The sequence below is a fragment of the Ciconia boyciana genome, chromosome 9, assembly GCF_034638445.1.
Source record: "Ciconia boyciana chromosome 9, ASM3463844v1, whole genome shotgun sequence".
Classification (NCBI taxonomy): Eukaryota; Metazoa; Chordata; class Aves; order Ciconiiformes; family Ciconiidae; genus Ciconia; species Ciconia boyciana.
The window spans coordinates 2588303-2605791 of record NC_132942.1 but is presented as its reverse complement, the minus strand read 5'-3'; the positions used below and the strand labels follow the sequence as shown (position 1 = coordinate 2605791).

Sequence of the window (17489 nt, the reverse complement as noted above, 5' to 3'; positions counted from 1 at the left end):
AGGTGCCCAGACAGGAAAACAGTCACACGCCACCGAGCCTCAAAATCATGCTATTTGAATAGGTTACAAGCATCAGGAACCCTACAGCTTAAATTTAGCCGTTTCCTCGCTGGAGACAGCCAGAGGAGGAAAGGAGATTTAAAACTGCACTGAAAAGGAATATGGGGCTTGATTTTCTTCTTGCTTCCACCAGTGTAATTCTTACTATATTTAAAAGAAAGCAAGCAAACCAAGCCAAACAAATGACCATTTAAACGTAACCAAGATGTATAGGGCTCAGAATGACAGGGACCAAAGGGGCTAATCCCAGGAAAAAGCTGCCTCTACAGCGGGAACTGATTTTAAGAAAACACATTTGAACCCCTCGCAACTCCCTACGGTCTCTCCCATTGCACTGAGGCAGGAGAAGGTGGACCACACTGACCGCTAATTGTCACCCTCCCATCTGGGGGGGAGAGAAGATGACAAAGTTGGTGGCGAAGCTGGAAGATGATGAGCAGCAGCCCCTTCCCCACCCTGCAGAGAGCAGCTTCCCAGAGCTAACAGCTGGTCTTACAGTGCCATTCCCACTCAAACTTCACATGTTTGTGCTCGTTTTAGGACTTCAATGGAGCCAAACGCTTTAAAAACTTCCCCTATTCATGCCCTGGGGAAAGAGGATGAAGTGTTGACAAAAGAGTAAATTTATCAGATTCTCCCGAGTTTAAGAACAACATTCTCTTTCTCAATTTTTAACAACCACTCACGGCTTTGTCCTCAGGGCAGAAAGGTGAGTACTAATGAAGCACACAGTTTCTTTAGTGGCATTTTACAGAAGTCAGGTTTAATAGCAATTTGCGGTCAGACAGTACTACAGACACAGCTCTTACTGAATGTCTAACCTTGCTCATCATATGATAACTGATTTTGAAAGGCAGATGAATGCATTTCATAAGGTATGTTCACCCCCTTCCAGACATACACACCCATCACGCGCTTCCTATGGACATGGTTCAAATGTTTAGCCTCCACCAAGATTTAGAGGATTGTGGGGAAGCAGGCATTTAATGAGATACTTTCTGATTTCTTTTTTGTTTTGGAAAGAAGGTATTTCTGGATAGTCTTTTGATTCTTTGATTACCCAAATTTTAAAAACAGATTCAAAACTTGGTTTGAAACACGAAGGCATAAACGCATATGTAATTTAAAAACTAAAATCCACCATACTGATTTTTAGAAGCATTTTCCATCAAGAAAGTGAATTCCTTCATGAAGCGATGGCAAAGCTGGTTCTTTTCTGGTGTCCCCGACATCATAGTAAGCCAGACAGGCTCCCCAATCCGTGGCATCGTGTAGAGATTGCAAATAGTTGTTCTAGAAAACGAAAAAAAAACCAAAAAACAAACTAAACAAAGTAACGAAAGGCAGAGATCCCTATTCAAAGATTTTAATGCAACATTTCATTCCAGCTGTCATTTCTATCAGAAACAAAATTTCCCTCATTAACCATTACCCAAACCATGTTGTTCATTAAATAGCATGAATTTGCCCTTCTGCCTCGGGGAGTTAAGCGTCACAGGTTCTTCATGCATCTACCTGAAATGATCCCAAGCACAGCAGCATTCACTGTCAAAAGTCAAGAGCTGCCCTGTTCCGAATGGAGAAGAAATCAATGATTTTTTCTTGTTATCTCCCTGCTTTCTCTCCATTTCATTCAAAACACGTAAATCATCCACGGTTCTGCTTGATTTATGACTAGGGCAAGTTTATGTGTATCTGACTTACAAAAATACCTTAACTTCCTCCTTGCTTTAAAAAATTGGTGTATCTCCAGGCCAAACCCACCAAAGCGTGGATTTGTAGAGAAGCGGACCAGGTTACTTCTTTAGCTTTAAATAAAGCGTATGAGAGTCAAAGTTAACCCCCGGTTTCAAGGATTACGCACCTACCCACATCCTTTGTGACTCTACAGAAGACAGTAAATGTATGATTAAAACTTTGGCTCTGCAGTAAAACTCCAGATTAAAACCTCTCAGATTACTGTTAAACTCCTCTAAAATCTAAACCAAATTATAGTTCTGTTTTAAGTACAACGCCTGCGTTATGACACTATGGGAACCTGTATTTTCATCACAGTAAAAATGTAAGCCTGAAAAAAAAAAAACAACAACAAAGGAAATGACTGATCAATTCAGGTTTCTCCCCACCTAACGCACTACTTTTTCTAGAATAGATCTTTTTGTTTTACAAGACAAAGATTTACATGATCCCGTTATCCCTAGTACCACCCCTGATTTATAAAGACCTTCTCTGGATATGTTGGTCTAAAAATTTATAGACACTTCCAGAAGTAAAGCAAGGGCTGCGCACGTCAGGCAGGCAAACGCAACTTGAGCAGCAGCTGCCAAATCTTCCGCGGTTTAGTGTTTAAAGTGAAACTCCCTAGGAAGTAAGAGCCCGGCACGTCAGCAGCAGAGCAGCACACAACAGCGGCGGGACGAGGGGCACTCGGGGGAGGAAGGAGTTATTCCCCGGTTATTCAGCAGAGAAGAAAGCAGCTGTACGGTGACAAGACCCCCAGACCAGCTCCCCAAAGGGCAGCAAAGGTGCCCGTGCACCATGCCAAAGTCACCGGGACTGCTCAGGAAGAAAGGGGGTGAGGCGGGCAGTGGCATTTTCTACCTTATTTTTTTCTACTCGTTTGCATTAAATACAAAACCCATCCTGTGTGTTCACAATAGTCAAAATCAACCCCGTCTTCCTCAAAGGTTAGATTTTTCAGACACTTCACTGCCACAGGCACTATGGGAAAGCCAGAAAACAGTCAATGGGCTGGAGAGGGGAAAGGCAAGTTACCAGACCCACCGGCACTCAGAGGCTTGCTGTTTGCTGGGTCACTTTAGAGCAGCCTTGGAGCTGCTCTATGTTAACCCTCTGCTGCTGGTCCTCTCTGGGAGGAAAGCACAGACTGATTACAGACCTGGGCACAACAGTCCTGCCAGGTTAGACACGAGCGGGGCATGCAGCCGGGGGAGACCGGCACTGCCGCACCGCGGGGGGAACCGGAGGGTCTCTGGCAGCGCAGCGCTCTTGGGGCACCAGGATTTCATACCTCAGCAGTAGCAAGTTGGGACTAGAGGTGGGATTATTAAGGGAAAGTTTTCGGTTCATAGCCCATCAACTGGAGTGGATGTTAAAGAGGCCCAAAGAAAGGGAGAAACCCCATGTCCAGGGACTTCAAAGCTGGATGAGTTTCAAAGCTCAAAACAAGTACTGAAACCCCCCAGACACAGCTGACCTTAGAAGCTGCAGATAAATTGCACAACTTAACGTAAAATACAGCTTATTTCTCCTTCATATGCAAACTAATCCAAGCCAAGCCTCTTGCAGCTCGGCTGTTTTGAAAAGAAGAAACTACTTCTATACTAAAACCAACATATTAAAATATTTGTTTTTGTTGAAAAGATAGACCGAGTCTTGTGATTCGTTATTTACTATTCTGGTAACCCTGGCTGCATCTGCAACTGATAGTGTTTCCTCAGAAAGAGATCAGATTGCCCTGGCCGGCAGCCAGCAGGCATGTGACTGCAGTGCAGGGAACCCTCCATGCCAGCGCAGGCAGCAATGGCACAGAAGCAAGGGCAAGGATTAACTGCTTTCCAGCTCTGCAAACACGGAGGGAAAGGCTCTCCTTCCATTTATTAAAGAACAAAAACAACAACAAAAAAACCAGCACAACAACAACAAAAAAACCCCCAAACACTAGAGGGAAGTTAACTGGATTTAAAAAATAACAAGCATTAAAAATCAAATTGACCCCTCTTGGCCATCTGCAGCAAGCAGCCCCCTCCCCTCCGCTCGCTGGCCCCCACGCACACCAGCATCGCACAACGGCATGTAAGGGAAAGTTCAGTTAATGAGAGAGACTGTTCTTTTGAGGGTTCCAGTACGTTTAAAATGGTTTATATTTGGAAATGCTTCTGGGAGGGTGAACTCCAGCCTGGAGCTTACAGGCACCTCGGCACCAGCGATGGGTGCAGCAGGGGCTGGGGGAGCTCCTCAGGAAACACCTTCGCATTGAACAGCAGCTTGAAACCAAACAAAGCACAGCCCAGCCAAACGAAAATGAAGACCTGAGCAAAACCCCTCCTGCAAACCCTCTGGGGTTTGTCTGCTCTGCAGGCACAGATGGCACCGAGGCGAGCGGCGCTGCTGCTTGCAGACGCGATGGTGCTTGTGGGGCTGCGGCAGCTGCCCTCCGCACAGTGCGGCACGGCCGCGGCTCGGGTGTTGTGCTACTCCCCGCTTCCTGCTTCACCCTCACCCTAACACACCCGCCAACCTCCCCGGCCTCTGTCCTGCATTTTAGTACCAGTCCAAGACGTCTTCCCCCTGGTGCTGTACAAACCAAACGAGCCAGATGGCTCCGCGTGGATGAGAGCATCCCTCTGCAGCCCCTTCCTCCCCAAGGGAAACACTTCTGACTCTCAGCAGCATGCTGGCAGAGCTGCTCTGCTATTTAGGAGTTGCAATATAATGGCAAAGTTAGCATCTCTTTAGGGATTTGTTTCAAAAAAGGAAACACATCAGTGGTTTATAAAACTTAATTCACATGCATTTGCTCCCTGTCCTCATTCCTTCCTTTCGAAGGTGACTTTTCCTTAAAAAGGAGAAAGAAAACGAAGGCAATAATTGCTGCAATGAGCACAGGAGCGGGGCTCCCCTGTGCAGGGCGCCCATGCGACTCCTGTGCCCATTGCACAGGGGCCAGCCTGCACCGCTGAGCAAAATGCACCACTCAGTTCACAGCAGCATAAGCTGCTTAAAAATTACTGGCATAAAATAGGATCAAATTTGGCTGCCAGAAAGCAGAGAGAGGTGTTTCCCTAGGCCTTGCACTCAGTGTTTCCTTGCCAGTCTGCGTATTTGCCACACAGGTATTAGTCAGAGGCATAATCTGTATTATCAATGTGCTGCATTGGCCTCAGGGACCGGAGGAGTTGAAATGTTTATGCAAGTACAGTAGCTTATTTCATAAGTCATGTGTCTGCACAGCTGACATCCAAAGAGTTTTAAGCCTCTAAGTCAAGTGTGAATAGCTAAATCCATCAGTGCTTTAGAAAATTAAAAATTGTTGTAAAGTGGATAATGATGCAAGGGTAGGCCTGGAGCTGGGCACCAAATTGATGGCAAATTTATCAATAGCATCAATTTGCAGAAGCAGCCTAGGCCTTTCAGAGAAGGCAGCTTTGTTTTTCCCAGGGTGAGACGACAAGAGCAAAGGAAGGGGTCTGGCTTGCTGTCTTCTTTTCTCCCCCTCAACCCCCAGTACCGGCAGGTAAATGCCTGTAAATGCCTGCCTGACCCTGCAGCCAGCTCCTTGCAGTAACCCTGCTTGCAGGCTAGCGGACAGACCTACAACCACAGCACCTTCCCTGCAGAGGGGGACTTTTGGGTGGCAGGAGGCTACGGTAACAACTGTCACAGTCCCTCCTCCCTTTTCTGATCAGCACGGCAGCGTGTAGCCGGTCCCCCATGCCCCAGTGATTTGAGGATATTCTAATCATCAGAGGAGTGCACATCAGCTACACTTGAGAACCTCTGAAAGTCTGGGTTTTTACAAAAAAAGAAAAATTTCTCCTTAAAAAAAAAAAAAAAAAAGACTGCAATGAGTTAAACCAGCACAGGATTACGTTTTAGAAACACCAACTCACTGAAGTCAGCACCCTTCTTCCCTCCAGCACAATTTGCTAAGAGGGCAGGAATCAACGCAAGTCTCAGGTTCACCAAAGGACTCAGGCTCCTGACTTCCCCATGACTTCAGTGGGAAAGCAGACGCCTAAAGAGATAATAGTGGCCTAAATGGGTTTGCTGAACCTGTGCCAAAGCATCTTTGCATCCAGCCTTCAGTATTTAAATATGCCTTTTTTTATTTTCTTACCAGACACATATTGCATTGCTTTGAAAAGCAATTGGCTCTTGCATGTTACAGAAACACTTTTCTTGATGGCAGCACACACTGCCATCCCGAGATACCGCGGAGGCACAAGGACCTTGCCCGGCGGGCTGAGGGCACTGGCTGGTGCGCGCCTCTGAATGCATTTGCTTAAATTAAAAAAAAAATAAAAAACCAAACCAGAATTGCCAAAGTCTGCTGCCCCAGGAAATTCATTTATATGAAATTAAACTGGATTTAATTTACCTCGTTACACTATTAAAGAGTAATATTTATATCACCATGGAAACCTCTGCATAAAACTGGTAGTTAGACACATGCTTCCAGTGCTGGTTACGCAACGGCCGTGTCATGTGAATGACTGCGTCTTACAGCAGCTCAGGAGAGTGCCAATCCTCCGATGTCCGGTGGGACATTATTTTCCTCCTCAGCCTGACAAGAGCAGCCTTCCTCGTCCCATCCCAGCTCAGCACCGCCGAGCTTCCCTCCAAGGAGGAAAAAGCTAGCGAGGGGGGATTTGGCTTGTGTTTTCAGGGTTATTTTTCCTATGTTTGACTCGGGATACGCACCCCTCCCCACCACTCTGGAACTGTTTAACTTGGAAGGACAAAGGAGAACGGGCAAAGTCCGCTGAATGTATCTTGAGGGGGAATATTTTGGGGGAAGTTTTGGGAAAGCAGCTGGGAAGGTGGTGTTATCGGGGGTGGGAGTGCAGAGAAATGGCTCTGGGTGAGAACGGGGAGGGGAGGAGAGGCAGAGCGGGGCTGGGGGGAGCGGAGGAACCACTGTGGCTGCTCTGAGTTGCCGAACTCGTCTCGGGCCCCTGGGCAGGGTTGGCGGCTCCCAGCAGTCACGAGCTCCCTCTGCTCCTTCTCTTGGCACTGCTTATCCCATCCACCTCTCACGGCAGGCCCACGTGCTCGCTCTTCCCTGCCTCCTGTCCCTACCGAACATATCCTCTGCCTTCCCTCGCAACCACCCGGAGGTGAGGTTCTAAAAAATTTAAAAAAAAATTTAAAAATACAGTGTGCCTTCATCCTGCAACACGACCTAATCCGTGGCACTCAGATAGTAAGTGGAATTGTAGAAAAATGAGTGAGCCCTCACGATCCTTCACTGTTCGGTAAAATACATCCTGATGTCAGGATTTTCTTTTTACAACATCAGAGCACCGTCTTCTCTAATGTCTTTAAAAAGTAGTCCTACACTGGTTGTAAAAGGAAGCACCCTGCCACTCCCATCTGAGAGGAGATGAATCACTTGAAACAGATGGATTTCATCTTAATTCCCTCCCCATGACTTAAACTATGGAAAGAAAATACAGTTAAATGCCAGGGATGTGCTTATCTGTGTTACTTCGTATATTAACTGTTGAATAGAGACGCTCTGCAGGTACTGATAGCAAGAATTACAGGACCGCATTTTACTGTGTGAAAAAGATAGTCCTCCTTCTTAGTAGCTGGTTATCTGAAACGCCTTTAGAGCAGAATTCAGAGCAGGGTAAAGGTCTTGCTTTGCTCACACATCAGGAAAATATACACTAAAGGAGGATTTCCCTAACATGGCTTTGTAATTCTTTTCCCCCTCTCAACAGGCCATAAAAGAGAATTTAGAGAGGTTGCCGAGAGCTTCATTACTACTTAAAGCACAGAGAACCTTCATCATCTATGTCCTGTTCACACCGAGCCCTGATGGATATACTCACTTGGCAAAATCTAAAAACTCAAACAGATTATAATGGCACGCTATCCCCAATACCTTTATTGTACTTACTTTTGCAGAAGACTTTAGACATTATAAGGTACTGATCCTGCACTAAGGAGAAGATCCTTCTAAAACAGACTTGAGTGCTTTTAAAGAAACAGACACAAAAGACAGGAGACAAACTGCTCACCTGAATTCATTAAGGGCATCAACAATTCTGTTATATGCCAAACTCCGCTGACTGGCATCAGCTGATCTGCGACTCATTTTCATAGCCTTGAAAACAATCATTAAACAGATAAGTAACACATAGCTACAGAAGCACAGAAAATGGAAAACAAAGTCATGTGTTTGACTTTATCTTTCATGCAACTAGTCATGCAAATAATTTTTTTTAAGTGATAAAATGATGGTAGAAGTGCCAACTTCCATATCTGAGGAAAGATAGGTGAGGCACATGCATTTGCAGCCTCTGCTGCTTCTGTGCTTTTCATCATTCAAGGCATAAAAGGGGTCAAAGTTTTCACTGCAGTGGCAAAGTAACCGCTAAGTATTTCCTAGAAGAGAGATTTGAAGCAAATCTAACCGCACTTTTGAAACTTAGATCTTTGAAAATTTCCTACACATCAGAAGCAGGGAGTTAAAAAAAAAAAAGAGAAAAAAAAGCTTGATATTTATTTACAGCCTGGAATAGCCTAGAGATAGGTTCTGACCCTGCGATCCACTAGCCTCAGATACTGCTGAAGCAGGGAGGTAGGGGTGGCCTTAAAAGCACCTTTCCCCCTTGGCTGATCCAGGGCTTGGTGGGAGCTTACACAGCCTAGTGCCCGTTCTAGCTTTCAGCAATCCCTGTAGCGTAATGCAGCATACTCTGTCCTCACCCTGTGTAGTGCTTTTGCTAGCAACAAGAAACATCATCAAAGATGCTGTGGAGCAAAGCTCTCCTCTGGTGCAATTCCAATACCTAACAGCAAGTTGATCCAACTTTTGTAAACGAGTAACAAGAGTTAGGAATTAAATCTGACAGGGCTGGGGGGAACATACAACAATACAAGTGCAAGAATCAAAAGAGACGGTGTTTACCTGTTCTATTGCACTCTTCAGTTTGTTCATGTGACTCTCAAAAAGAGGAAAGTGTGAGAAGAAGAACTCATTAAATTTGTTGTTTTCATCTTCATCTCTTGAGAGTGAAAAAATAACTCCAATTGCTATCTTTTTCTTCCTAACAATTCCTGGGCTAGGACCAGAGCTGTCATCTGACAAGTTAAAGCTTTCATCCATGGACCTTGAAGCATGAAAAAAATAGAAAGTTAATGTAATCCACTGCTTAAAGTTGTACCTTGGTTTCCTGTGTAATTCAATTCTTCAACATTTAACTTCAATAAACACCTTTTCTTTGCATGTGTTGTCAAATCATCACCTTTGATAACATCCACTTTGCAATTTTTTACAACCAACCATTAATTCATCCTGCAATCACAAAAGCTGGAACCAGATTCAAAGTGTTCGTGGGATCAGAATATGGTATTCTAGTTCTCTCCCATCTCTGCCAAGAATTTGTGTTTTGAGTAGGATTTTAGGGCTTCTTATCCTCAAAAGTACAGCCTACAGGTTTACGTTTTGCTGAAGGCTTTCTAGTTAGTGCAAAACAATGAATGCCATGAAAAAAACAGATACTAAAAAAGATCAGGCGTTGAAGTGCAGCCTGACTTACACCTCTGTAAATACCCCACAGAAGGCAACAGCGAGAGCAGATGTACATATGCAAGAACAGAATCAAGCTGACAATGGTGGAAAATTTATGGGCAGCAACCAGCATTTTCATTCGCAGCTCACCATCGAGGGAAGACCCCATTCTCCAAGCTGGTAGTCTGACTGCGACGCCAACGCCGCTGGTAACTGCTAGCACAGCTTTTGTTAAACGAAGAGCCCGGAGATGGAAACGGAGTGATGAGCAGACTGCTAAGAGATGCTGCAATAATAAGAGGAATAAATAAAAATCTCTCCAGAAGAAAGAGCATTTGGAAAATAATACCAGCAACTAAATGAAGCCCCTCAAGATAAAGTGGTGTTGCTTCTCAACTGCCTTCTCTTTTGCTTATCTATGTTTCCTATCTAAAAATAACCAGTTTATAACAACATTAACAAGATATATAAGGACTACAAGGGTGGGACAGTCCTGCAGCTTTACATAATAGACAACATACAGGCTGCACCTTGCTATCAACCCTGAGTACTGGGAATTAAATTATTTGTGGAAAGGAGTAACGTTAATCACATCCTTTAACAGCCTTTCCAATCCTAACCTTAAGTGCCCAATATCCTGAATTTGGGGGGAGTGGAGGGGTGTTGTGGACACGAATTCATGTTTTAATATTACCGTCCTCCTCAATTTGGAAAGGAGATGACGACAAGTATCGTGTACAAATGCTGCAAACTCATTTCAGTATTTAATTTGGCTTGCTTATTTGCAGCATGCTTTAATAAATGGCACTGCTGTTCAGATTACCTCTGTGAGGTTCCTAATGCAAGACCCTTGACGCCTACAACATTTGTACATATAGGTACAAATTATAGGTATGCATTCATGCTTATATATGACAAAACAGAACAATCACGTTTCAGCACAAGAAAAACTGTTTGATGATGTCTAGACGTCTCAGTGACGAATATTACTGCATACTTTTGGAGTCTACAGGGTTAACACATGGAACTGACATTACCAGATCTTGCTATACCGCTGTCTCTGTCCTCATTCTGCTCCCTCCCAGGCATATCCATAGGGTTGCTATGAACTGTAAAACAAGGAATGCCAATTAGCAGGGGAATATACAGTTCCTTTCTTGTTTGCAGATCTCCATGTAATTAATGAAACAAAAACATGCTCATTAATTCAGATCAACAGCACTGCACAAGGCCATCACCAAGAAAGGCTGCTTAGCTGAACAAGCCAAAACACTTCTCTGAAAAGGCTGTATGTATTTTTCTGAAGTCCATAAACCTATTTTAGTACAAACTAAAAGTAGTACACTTTGTTTCTTTACACAGATATTTTTCAATGAAATTTTAATGTACCAAAAGGATGCTGGCCACATTGGTAGTACTCAGTGTATAGACAAAAACCCCACCAAAAACCAATATAAACACGACTTCATTCATATACCAGCTTTCTTGGGTATTATATATATAATTTTAAAAGGATTTTACGATGCTGTCTTGAAGAAAATAAATACTTTTAAATCGTGAGCAGTGCATTGGTTGTTCAACTAAGCCGTAAGCTGTCCAGATTCACGGTCTGCATATACAAGATCAAAAGTGTCTCAGGCTCAATAGTCTTTAAATGTGATACATTTTACAAATATGTGTGTGACATAAAAGCTACACAGCCATGGAAATAAGACCCAGCCACTAAAAGCAAGACATGTCCATTTTAAATGAAGCTAGGTTAAGCTTTAGTTTTTACAGTTCGGCTGAAACAAGTCTGGATCAAAACAGCTTGACACTATTGTGAAATATTATTTCCAGAAATATGAAATCCACCATTAAATATATAAGTTTCCAAAACAAACCAACACAACCAACCAACCCCAAAGAGACTATTAAAATGCCTGCTGTCCCCTGGGGATTTAAAGCATGTATCCAATAAGGTAAGAGAGCAGACATCACTGTCCATTTTGTATTTAGAAAAAAAATTTAAAAAATCTTATTTCCAGGGCTAAACTACAAATCCGCAGAGTTTTGTCACACCAGCTAGACTAGCCACACAGCACAGCACACAGCACACTGCAAACCTGCAAAGAAAGAGGCGCTCCGGATCAGGCGGAGCGGACCTTGCTCTGAGAATGCCCGCCTAGGGCTGCAAAGCTGTGAAAGACCTACATGGCAAAACGTAAAATACACATGAAAGAATGAGGTTAGTAAAGCAGAACAGTCTGTAGGGAGGGGGCCAGGGCAGGGAGAAGATATAAGCCAGCATAAATGCAGACTAACAGTATGCAGGAGAACAGCTCTTAGGCTTAACAAGAACGTCGATTCAAGGATATGGCTTACAGTTGAACTATGTAGTATTTATAGAATTAAAATAATAGACCCAGCTTTACACTGTCTCCCATACAAGGATGGGGTTTCTCTCCAAGTGCTTTTTCTTTTCTTTTCTTTTTTTTTTTTTAAGTTGAAAAATGATTAATTTATGCAGGCTCAAAGCCTAACTTGATCACAAACAGGAGATTCATCATGGAGTACAATGTTTGTTTTAACATCCACACTGGTGGGGTGGCCGAGGAACACTGTTGCTGAAGAGGACGGGGAGGAAGGGAGAGAAGGCAGGCAGAAATTCGTCTTAGTAGAACCAACAGAAAATTTTAGGCTGAAGTAGTTGTTCTGAGAACAGTCAGTACATCAGCTTAGTGAAATGATCATACAGAAAATAAACGTTAGCAGTCTCAGTAGTCCATTTTAAAAGTAATACTGGATTGTAGATGCACCAGGGGAAGAGTGTATTTACTGTACATGGAGCCAGGAAAAATGCATGGGTATTTTTAATGAGTTAATTGCCAGTCCCTCTCCTAAATTTGAAGCTACTGCTCACTCAAAGTATTCTGATTATACAAAACACGAAGGCTGCACCTCAACAAAGCTCCCTTCCATTCTCTTAGGTCTTTACTCATTAAAGGAAAGGACATGACCAGTGCTGCTTTTTTTCTTTTTTTTAACCAGCATATCTAAAAAAAGCAGCTTGTAAATAGTTCCCAACCAAAACACATCACATAGACCCTTCTCCTATCACAGGCTGGCGAGAGCCAGCGAGTCAGGAGCAGGCTTTGCTATTGCACTCAGTTGTTAGAAATACTGCAGTTACAGATTAACTTCTCTACCTACTTTACCCATGGTTCCCTCTGCGCTGAAACGGGAACTGTAAACAAGCGCTGTCAAACCGACTGAAAACTTGTGCAGCTCAATTACAAAGAAAGTTTCAGCATCCTCTTCTAGAAGGCAATCTCGTCACTTCTTGTTGCACGCCCTTCCACCGAGGTGCCTACACCTCCGGGCCAGCTCTCGGGGCAGTTATCCTTTCTGCTCGGTGGGGAAGAGTCACCCTCACCACAGAGCCAGACACAGATGAATGTGTGGCACTGGCTCTGATTTAGGAATCATAGTGAGTCCACACCTAATAGTTGCAGTATCTGAATTTGAACTTGCACTTGCAGTTTAGATCACACTGGTGATACAGCAAACTTCTGCCAAGCACAAACCACAACAAAACCCTAAAAGTAGATGAAGTGAGTTCCTCTCGCTTAGATCAGGCACCTCATTCACTCATGCACTGTGAAAAATCACAACTGAAGTCTGAAAGGAATACTGAATATTAAGAAAAATGCATATTTTTAACTTTTCTGACTTAGTAAATTCAGGAAGCTTTTAATAGGGAATAGGTTCTTACAGCTTTAATTGGCTTCCCTTATAAATGGACTATTGGGAAATATTTTTAGGGAGCTATACAGCTTTTGAGCCTGAAAAGCATTTAAGCCCATGCTTAGGTGTAGTCTTATCAAATTCAGTGTGAAGGAGAGAAGTAAGCACACCCAAGAAGAATTAGGACCATGTCAAAGCCAGAAATGCAGTTAGAGTAATGAAGTCATCAAATTCACTCCTTACTTCCAACCGTAGAAAAGTGTATTTTACATACAGTGATACTCTGGAAAGCAAACGTAAAATGAAGCCCCTTATTCCACCTACTACAACAGACATTTGTCTGGAAAGTCAACAATCTAAACCAAGGGAAAGGGAGGATGTGCTGAAGAACTCATCAGGCTGCTGTACTGGGCAGCCAAGCCCTAAAGTACAGTATCTTTACTATCAGCTCTACCGTTCCCACAGGGAAAAGCCAAGACCTTCCCCTCTTTCTGTAATCTAATGTTCACGGAGCCTTCACCCACAGCACTTCCATGAAGGCTGAGAACCAAAGATGCCAGATGGTTTTTCAAGGCTGCTTAGCTTCCATGGTCAGACAGAAAGAGGAGAGAACAAAAAGATATTCTGTCTCATCTGATCAAAAACTCTAGCGCAACTGTGCAAGGTTAACTTAGACTAGTACGAAACACGCGGCCACGTGCGCTCAGGTGGCCACACTACAAAACAGAATGAAAATTATTAGTGAAAATAAAACTGAGGAACTGAGCCAGGCAGAATCAATCCTGCCTGACCTGAGATATGCTGCTTAGAAAGTTCTACAGACTATTATTTTCCAACATTTTCTGTATTTGAACTTAAGTATATCTAAATATTTCTATTATGTATTTTATATACACGTATACAGCTGTATATATTGAACCACTGCTAATTCTTTGAACTGACCAATTTATTCTCCTCCAAACCCCACCAACATTAATTTTCTGTTATGTCTGTAGCTTTTTTTTTGTTTTTTAAATTTGATTCTATTTAGAAGACTTTCATATTCTAGAATCTATGATTACTCAGAGATACCAGGAAATAAAATCTGTTTGTAATTACCTATATTCCCGAGAAGTCCATTCATAATTGTACTGTGGTCAGGCTTTAATGTATTGCTGTCTTGATTAATGAACTCAAGACTGTCCTGCAACCTATAACAAACATAAAACATACAACACAAACAGTGATTTGCATTTCAGTAGAATATAGTGTGACTTCATCATAGCCCAAATGGAACGGACAAGGTAAGAAGGCAGGCTTCCACTAGAAAAAGCCTTCAGAGCCTAAGCCACATTCTCAGGTGGGTCAACTGATACACAGAAAACTAAACACTGAACCCTCTGAAGCCAGATGGTTTTGTAACACCTTTTTCTTCATCTTGGACTGAATTCCCCAATTCCAGTGTTCTGTCCTCATCCCTTCTCCTTTGGTGGTTGCAGGTACTATTGTACCTTACAATATCAAGCTTCACCATATCAGCATTAAAGGAATGGTTCATTAATTCGCTTAAAGCAAACTGAGGTGAAGACAACCCCAAGGGAAAGGTGAGGACACTAGTGACAGGACGTAACAGATCAGGGAACAAGAAGTTATTTTTCTACAGAAGGAATCTGGAAGGTCCAGAAAAAGTCTTCTGTGTTCTTACATTCATCTGCTTATATGCAATACATACAATTTGTAATGGACTCACGTATTCAGACTTCCGTAGATGCTGCTTCCAGTGCGAGCTGTGAAAACCTTGCTGAGCATGAGCTGAGGAGGTGAGCTAGGGGACAAAAAGGAAGATGTCAGTCAGAAACACAGTGCCAAGACAGGCTTTGCTTTCCATTTCACAACCCTCCAGATTTTATAGACCTAAACACAACATAACAGCCTTTTGTGTCAAAAGTGACATCAGAATAATTTTAAAGCAAACCCAGAAATTCTTTTTACTCTGCACTTGTGGCATGCAATTAATTACATATTAGCACTAAGGAGTAAGCCTTCTGAAAAGACCAGCAGTAAAAAATTAATCTTACCGGATCTGGTGAATTTTCAATGTGGAGCCCTTGTAGCTCATAGCCACAGAGCCAAACATCATCTCTCCAAGCATGTTAGCATCTGAGGAGCACCGAGAACCCTGCAAAAAAACCCCCACCAACATTTGTTTTTAAGCATTTTAGAAGCACACTTCTATTAACGCAACATACAACTAAGGAAAATATTCTTTATTTAAAAGAGAAACATGTAAAATATCTTGCTATAATACTGTTGAACATGCTAAGTTGAACAGTTCAATAAAGATAATGCTAGCATAGAAAGTGATCTTCACATTGGCTGTGAGCTAAACCACTATAATCATCCAACAAACCTAACACATCTACAGAGGGTGAGGGGAAGCAGATTCAAACTGCGCTGAGTCAGGGGACTAAAAAGTTTTCAGAGTGTGAGAACACACTTTACTGAATAAGAACCATTAAGCCTAAACCTTGTGTCTGCTTGACAAGAAGAATCACAAGTTCACTGGAGATCTTATACAGACTGTGCACTGGAGCCAAGTTGGACCAGTGCTTTCTTGACAAAGACTGATTCATAACTTATCCATGGATGGTATTTTATATTTGATGCATCTTTCCCTGGTGCTCCTGTGATAGTACCAGCAAAGAGTTGTAGCATCATGATGCCAGGCTTAAGTTGTACAATTCCTGCTTCTCGGCTGGTGAGAGCTTGCTGTAAGGCACACTGGCTAAATACAAAGGAGGAACATCACTATGCCACATCGCAGGCTAGATCAAATACTGCAAACAAAAACCTAAAATTAAAAAATTACTCAGGGCAATCAACTGGAGACGACTGCTCAGCTGACAGTCATCTTATCCATATACTTTCAATGATGGAGATTACTGTCCCTTTACCCAGGGCTGTTTCATCACTAGGCTAGCAGAATATTAGTGCTGGCTCTCTCCATTTGCGCCTTGCGCTGAATAATTTAAAATATCATGATCACTCGCTCACAGAGCTCAAGCAGTTCATAGGTGAGGTACTTTGGTACTGTGCAAGAGAGCAATACATTTCCTTTGAGGTGCATGATAACTAATAACACTTCCTTGGAGTAATCCTTCCAAAAGGTCCCTAAAACCAGCCACAGAAATAACTTTGTGTTTGGAAAATGCTAAGTGCCATATCTCCATATCCCTTATCCAAGCTCTGGACAACCAGGATCTTCACCTGGATTCCATACACAGGCTTGGAATATATCTAAATATTTTGCCCAGCGTCAGACAGTGAGCTCGGAGCACAACCAAGGACAGGGTGTCCACACCATGGATTCCTACCAGCAGTAAGGAGTGGTATGAAAATGACCACTCGATGCTTCTGCTCACGCTAGCCCGCAGAACAAGGGCAGGACAAGGAAATGCTAATCAGCCAAAAGGCAACACACTTATAACACTTCTCAATTTTTAGCTCTTCTCAAGCACTCTCAATTAAGATGATGGTACTTTAACAGACATACTATTAACCTCTGAAATCTGCTATCAGTGCAAGAAAGATAGGGAATGACTAAAAGTAGCAACCACAGTTATCAAAATGAGGATACAATTGCAAGGTTTGTGAGTGTTCATATAACAGGGCAAAACCTGATCATTAGCTGGGTCTCAGAGAAATTTCCATCTTTACCTCCCAGGATATCACACTGCCTAGGTGCACTGCAGGCAGTACTGGAAAAACTAGATGTTAAAATCAGTCAGTATGACCCAGCAGCTCCAAGGAAATAAAAGCATAGATGTTAATGGCTCCAGGAAATGATAGGTCTGCCAGCATCATGAAATCTTGAGGTAAGAACACTGCAAATTACTACAGCCAAATGTTATTATTGTTATTTTTAAACCTGTTGCAGATCTCCAATTGAAGGACTCGTTCTGAATAAATGTCAAGCCCTTGATGGCTGGTTTTGGTTTCAACTTTCTGCTGTTGTGAAAATCTAATTCTAAAGCTGAGGAAAAATACTTTAAGATAAAGTATTGATTTTTTTTGTCAAGCAACAGAATTTAAAAAAGCAAGTGAAAATCAGCTGCTTTCAAATTTAATTATAGGGGTTTCCCTTTCCTCTGAAAGTCAGAGACAAGCATCGCTGAAGGCAAAGAGTATGATAAGATGCACCCATGGCCTGTTTCAGACTGGTATTTCATCTACATTTAATAACAATAATTTTACCATGCATAACAGAAGATGCACATATTTAATGCATTTAATATGGAAACACTGCTACAGCTCAACTCTGGGCCTTTAATGCTGCAAAATAAAGGTCACTCAAGACCAAAGTAGAGTGCAATCAACTGAGGAAAGGGGTTAAATATTAAAAACTCAAACAAAAAATAGCCAAGGAGCATCTAGCAAAAAGGGCACAACCTCCGGCACT

The 17489-nt window shown here is 42.7% G+C and overlaps 1 protein-coding gene across 5 annotated transcripts in view; it reads right to left on the bottom strand.

Moving 5' to 3' along the window:
• FNIP1 (folliculin interacting protein 1) overlaps positions 1–17489 on the bottom strand; it is a 70585-nt gene that overhangs the window by 11211 nt on the left and 41885 nt on the right. For 4 of the 5 annotated variants that reach the window (XR_012044082.1, XR_012044083.1, XR_012044084.1 and 1 more), the window contains exons 4-12: positions 15109–15209; positions 14781–14855; positions 14150–14241; positions 11431–11514; positions 10363–10434; positions 9476–9611; positions 8723–8924; positions 7830–7915; positions 1207–1353 (exon numbers count right to left, since the gene is read on the bottom strand). Coding sequence is in view for 2 of the 5 variants with exons in the window: in XM_072872156.1 (XP_072728257.1) it covers positions 1207–1353; positions 7830–7915; positions 8723–8924; positions 9476–9611; positions 10363–10434; positions 11431–11514; positions 14150–14241; positions 14781–14855; positions 15109–15209 (995 nt within the window). In the remaining 3 variants the exon portion in view is untranslated. The remainder of the gene's footprint in view (positions 1–1206; positions 1354–7829; positions 7916–8722; positions 8925–9475; positions 9612–10362; positions 10435–11430; positions 11515–14149; positions 14242–14780; positions 14856–15108; positions 15210–17489) is intronic. The other variant, XM_072872157.1, reaches the window with a different exon arrangement.